This window comes from Pipistrellus kuhlii, unplaced genomic scaffold (assembly GCF_014108245.1).
Source record: "Pipistrellus kuhlii isolate mPipKuh1 unplaced genomic scaffold, mPipKuh1.p scaffold_m20_p_23, whole genome shotgun sequence".
Lineage (NCBI taxonomy): Eukaryota > Metazoa > Chordata > Mammalia > Chiroptera > Vespertilionidae > Pipistrellus > Pipistrellus kuhlii.
In genome coordinates, this window is record NW_023425522.1 from 4,424,134 (window position 1) to 4,429,793 (window position 5,660).

Sequence of the window (5,660 nt, forward strand, 5' to 3'; positions counted from 1 at the left end):
TAAGGAAGGATATTTAATAAAATATGGTCACTCTTGTTGACTGTAAAGAAAAAGTCAACTAAGTATTCCTTCTGCAAAAAAGCATTGAGTAAAAGTAAAGATTGAACTCTAGTATATACATACATGACCTTTACAAAGAGAAAGGAAGAAGAAAGTAGTTCCTTTTACAGAGAGGAAGGGGAAGTTAAGGGAAGCTGTTTAACCATAGAGCTCAGTAAATTGTTACCATTCTTCCTATAGGAATTTCATAATCCACATAGGATGTGAGAGCTCTTCCCACACAATTTCGATTCCTGTCTTGGCTAAGGTCCTTGTCACCAATTTTGACACTCTTACCTATATCCATTGGGCAGTTAGTTGGAAAAGCCACAAATCATTGCTTTCTCAACTTCCTATTGCATTCCCAGGCTTGTTCCCTTTCTAAGAAATATCCTGTTGCTGATTGTATAGCCAAAGCACAGCATTCTTCTGCCCTGTAACTTCCTGATGCTTCTCTTATAAGTACAAGGGCAGAGCTGGGTCCACAGAATCAGGGAGCAAAGAGCCCAGGATCCTCAGGCCAGAGCTGTCTGCACACTGGAAAGATGAAGGTCCCTGCAGCTGCTCTCTCCATCCTCCTCCTTGCTGCTACCCTTGGATCCTCTGCCCATGGATACCCTGCCGATGGATACCCTGCCCATGGATACCCTGCCCAGGCTGGTGAGTTCAATGAGCCTTCTTTCTGTGGACAATTGAGGGGTAACTTGCAGTTAGGGAAGAAACACAGAGGGACACTCACATGCAACATAGAGGTGAATTTGGCACTTGTTTACAAGGAGTAGCAGTAGGTATAGACCTTTTTCTGTAGCTTTTGGTCCATGGAAAAACCATATATAGAAGACTTGTCCCACTTGGGCAAACAATTCTCTCCCCTTTCATGGCCAGAGTTACTTAATACTTTCTCTTAGATCAAAAGAACTATACTAAACTTATAAATCTGGAGAAAGAAGCATAGAACCCTATGTTAGAACTATTATATACCATGTATTGTGTAACTATCATTTTGAAGAAGAAATGGGACAAGCTGGACAAGTGACCCACCTAAGACCACCTAATCATTCTATTTATTTTTTAAAAACAAAGATCTAGCACTGTCTATGTGCAAGCAGGCACAGCTCTAATTGTCTTATAGATATTAACTCATTGAATCATCCTAACAACCCTGTGGAATAAACTATCAGCAACTTGAATAGTTATTTTTCTCAGTTTATAAATGAGAAAACTAAGGCACAGAAGCCTTTGATAACTTGCTCAAGATAACACAGACAATAAGTAGAGACGTTAGGATATGAGACAGGAAGCTGTTACAGAAAAACAAGGCCACTTAAGACTATTTTCAAGCCCCACACACATCATATCAAGTAACATATCATATGCCTCATGAGTATAATTCATAGGTAACTATGAAGTAATGAGCTAAAAGTTTAGTTGTGTTTATCTAATTAGCGTAATGCAGGTTTACAGTCCCTTACCCAAAATATTGGGTCTAGATCAGTGGTTCCCAACATGGGACACACCCCACAGGGGGGCCTTTTGATTTTTAAGAGGGACAATTTGAGAATGAGTTATTAACAGTGATTTTTTTTTGCATTTCTTATGGTCTAAGGACCTCATATACCATACATAAATTTATATGTGACATATTTATGCATTTCAGTACTCTATTATGTTTTGAAATCTTATTTTCTATTTTTTCATATCACTTCATATTATTTTTTAAACAATTTTTTAGTGATTTCTTCCTCAGTACTTCAACTGTCCTTTTGTTCTTTTATTTTTTTCTTTCATGGATACCATGTTCCCTGGAAGCTTGTTTAGACAAGTTAATGGCCTTTTAGGATTCCTCCATTTGAATAGAAGTTTGCTTTTTGAATGATAAGAATTATATGTCCCATGGGGTCATCAGGATTTTAGAGATGCTTAGGTGTGGCATGGCCAAAAAAAAAAGGTTGAGAACCACTGGTCTAGATGACTTTTGGAATGCAGAATCTTTCAGGTTTTACAAAGGTAATACAGCCCTGGATGATTTTCTCACTGGTTGGAACATCTGCCCTCACATTCCCATTCTGGGGTAGGGGGTTAGGCTGAGAAATGGGATAAGTAGAGAAACTGAAACACTGTTGCCTCCCAGTGATTTCCTTCATTCTTGTCTGTTTCTCCCAAATAGAACCTAGAATGGGCATGCATCAGTTGAATCCCATAAGGCCTTCTCAAGGTAAATGAGCCTGGCCAGTGTAACTCAGCAGTTGAGTATTGAACCCAGGAACCAATAGGTCACAGGTTCATTCTGGGTCTGGGCACATGCACAGGTTGCAGACTCAATCCCCAGTAAGAGCTGTGCAGCCTTTTTCTCATTGATGTTGTTATTTCTCAATCCCTCTTCCTTCCTATCCTTCTAAAAAAAAAAAATCAATGATAACACATGTTTTTGTTTGTTTTTTTTAAAGGGTCAATGTTTAGTTGTGGCATATATTTAAAATCAGCTGGAAGGCACAGACCTGCTCAGTGGCTCCATTTACCCTGTTTAGAGGACATGGGGAGAGGGGAAGGGTGCTGAAGATGGCGAACACCTACAGGGAAGATCAGATTGGGCCATGGGTCCCTCCTCCATAGATGACCTCTCTTCCTTCTGCCTGTCCTGGAGAAACCTCATCTAGGGGAGAGGGTGCTCTCTGATGCCTCCTTCAGGCAGCAAACCCTCCACTTCTGGGAGAAATGGTCCTGGCCCTGTTGTGTCCTTGGCCTAGGTGCCCTCAGACACAACTCCACCTGGGGAAATGTGAAGCAAGGAGATGCCAGCAAATGCTGTAGAGGAGGAAAACAAGCCCTTTGAGCCCTGTGCCTTCTCACTCTCCCCCGTACTTTGGAGGGAAGGAAATAGTCCTTAAACTGCCTATTCTCTTACTACAGACCATCGCCGACCTTCTAACTGCTGCCGGTCCTATACCTCACAAAAAATCCGATGCGGTAACATGGAAAGTTACTTTGAAACGACCAGTCGGTGCGCCCAGCCTGGTGTCATGTAAGTGCCAAGCATACCAGCCATATCTTGGGAGGAGAACCCTGATGATGGATGGATGCCCATAAAAGTCACATCCTCTGGCTCCTTCAAGATCAAGGGAGGCTTGTGTCCTCATTTTCATCCTGCAGAGCATCAGATATGAGACATTCCCATTGAATATAGAAGCTAGGAAAGGAAGGAGAGAGCAGGAGCAGGTCTGCACCAGGAAATTCCCATGAGTCACTGAGGAAGTCCCACCAGCTGAGGGAGCTTCTCAGAGAGGAGACACCCTGAGTTCCTGCAGCAGAGAAAGGAACAAGCTGGGCTGAATAGAGAATCTGAAGGGCCGGGAGGATGGGGCTCCCCATCTTTATTTGCAGAACCCTTGTCAATGTGTAATCTTTCTCCCCTTTATTCCCCAGTTTCATCACCAAAAGGGGGAGGCAGGTCTGTGCCAACCCCAATAATGCGGAAGTTCAGGATTGTATAATGAACCTGAAGCAGGACTCTGTGGAGAATCTGAGCAGCAGTCATTGGATATAATGAGCAAATTGTTGACTGATAAGAAGGGATACTAGGTCCCAGCCATTTATCTCTAGTCTCTCTTACCTCACCTCCTCAAAGCTTTTTGGCCTGAATTATTTTTTCAAAAGCAACAATTACTGTTCTGTTCTGATTATAAAAGCTTTTAATTAATGCATTCATTAAACATATCCAATTTAACTTGTGTTTAACTTTGAGAGGAAAAAGCAATTCAGGAATTGCTAAGCTTTAGATTTGTGGTGGGGTTTTTTTTGTTTCTTGTTTTTTGTATTTTTTCAAAAGAGACATCAGAGTATCATTTTTAAGAAGTTAAAAACAAGACTTATTCAGCCTTGGCTAGTGTTGCTCAATGGTAGAATGCAAGCCCTCATACTGAAGTGTCCTTTAACTTCCAGTTGAGCAGGTATCTGGGTTGCAGGTTTGATCCTGACCCTCATTGGGCACATATGGGAGGCAATGAGTTAATTCTCTCTCTCTCTCTCTCTCTCTCTCTCTCTCTCTCTCTCTCTCTCTCTCTCTCTCTCTCTCTCTCTCATCTCTCATCTCTCATCTCTCATCTCTCTTCCCTCCCCACCTTCTTTCTACTGTCAATGTGAAAAAATAGCAAGTAAGAATTTGAAAAATAATAAATATGTAAAAAACATGACTCATTCAAATTTGACTTTTTGTATCTATGTCAAAGATGTACTTAACCTATTAACAAGGGAATGATTAAACTGATTCTTTTATCATTTGAAGGAAAAAGATATATACAGTTAGTTGGGGGAGGCATTCTGAAATTTGGTTAACTTAGAGAAAAGTAAAGTAGTATTTAATATCAGAATATAACTAACATTTGCAATTATGTTTTCTACTGCAGTGGTTCTCAACCTTTCTAATGTCATGACCCTTTAATACAGTTCCTCATGTGGTGGTGACCCCCAATCATAAAATTATTTTTGTTGCTACTTCCTAACTGTAATTTTGCTACTGGTATGAATCCACCAGTAGATGTAAATGTTTGTGTTTTCTGATGGTCTTAGGTGTCCTTACTAGAGGTTCTCAACCTGTGGGTCCCTACTGTAGAATCTAAAACCATCGGAAAACACAGATATTTACATTACGATTTATTAACAATAGCAAAATTACAATTATAAGGTAGCATAGAAAATAATTACATGGTTGGGGGTCACCACAATATGAGTGACTGTATTAAAGTGTCTCGGCATTAGAAAGGTTGGAAACCACTGTTCTACTGAAAACACACACACACATTTGCATCTGTGATGAACAAAAATGTACAAGTTAACATGTAAGTGTACAAAGTTTGCAGCCTGATCAATAATACACAGAGCATCAATCAAAAGTTCATTCTCCCCCACCCCCAGATGAAAGCAGTCCTAAGGTGGGCTTTGTAGACAATTTCCCAATGTAATTGAAAGGCATGCAGCCATGCTGTTGCCTTATTTTCATCTGGAATATATATATATATATATATATATATATATATATATATATATATATAATTATTGATTTTTTACAGAGAGGAAGGGAGAGAAAGAGGGACCAAGAAAGAGAAACATCGACCAGCTGCCTCCTGCACACCCCCTTCTGGGGCTGTGCCCACAACCAATGTACATGCCCTTGAGCAGAATCAAACCTGGGATCTTTCAGTCCACAGACCAATGCTCTATCCACTGAGCCAAACCAGTTATGGCTGGAATTTTTTTCTTAATAGATGTACTTTCTAAAAGATGTCTTCTTCAAAGTTAAAGGATATTAAGGACAATATGTCAAGATGAAGTTAATATCAATTTTACATCCATACTTTAAAGGCCTATACATTTATATTTATAGCTAGAGGACCAGTGCATGAAATTCATGCACAGTGGGGGTTGTGTGTGTTGCTCAGCCCAGCCTGCACCCTCTCCAATCTGGGACCTTTTGAGGGATTCCGACTGCCCTCTCACAATCCAGGACTGCTGGCTCCCAACTGCTTGCCTACCTGCCTGCCTAATTGCCCGTAACCACTCTCCTGCCAGCCTGGTTGCCCCTAACTGCCCTCCCTGGCAGGCCTGGTCCCCCCAACTGCCCTTAC

At 40.9% G+C, this 5,660-nt stretch overlaps 1 protein-coding gene across 2 annotated transcripts; it reads left to right on the forward strand.

The window, feature by feature from the left end:
* The first annotated feature begins 218 nt into the window (after window positions 1-218).
* Window positions 219-4,437, forward strand: LOC118726983 (C-C motif chemokine 15-like). 2 transcript variants are annotated; one of them, XM_036452380.2, is made up of 4 exons: window positions 219-699; window positions 2,207-2,254; window positions 2,950-3,061; window positions 3,153-3,397. In XM_036452380.2, exons 1-4 carry the CDS (start codon window positions 585-587, stop codon window positions 3,277-3,279), a joined length of 402 nt encoding a protein of 133 aa, XP_036308273.1. In that variant the 5' UTR covers window positions 219-584; the 3' UTR covers window positions 3,280-3,397. The 2 variants fall into 2 exon arrangements, 1 of the variants encoding a protein (XP_036308273.1); XR_004990459.2 differs by lacking the exons at window positions 219-699; window positions 3,153-3,397 and adding an exon at window positions 3,463-4,437 and having other exon boundaries at window positions 2,203-2,254.
* The last annotated feature ends 1,223 nt before the right edge of the window (window positions 4,438-5,660 follow it).

Coding starts and splice junctions, on each gene's coding strand:
- LOC118726983 (XM_036452380.2), top strand. CDS start 585: ATGAAGGTCCCTGCAGCTGCTCTCTCCATCCTCCTCCTTGCTGCTACC. Junction 700..2,206: donor TGGATACCCTGCCCAGGCTG/GTGAGTTCAATG, acceptor TCTCCCAAATAG/AACCTAGAATGGGCATGCAT. Junction 3,062..3,152: donor TGCGCCCAGCCTGGTGTCAT/GTAAGTGCCAAG, acceptor GGCTCCTTCAAG/ATCAAGGGAGGCTTGTGTCC.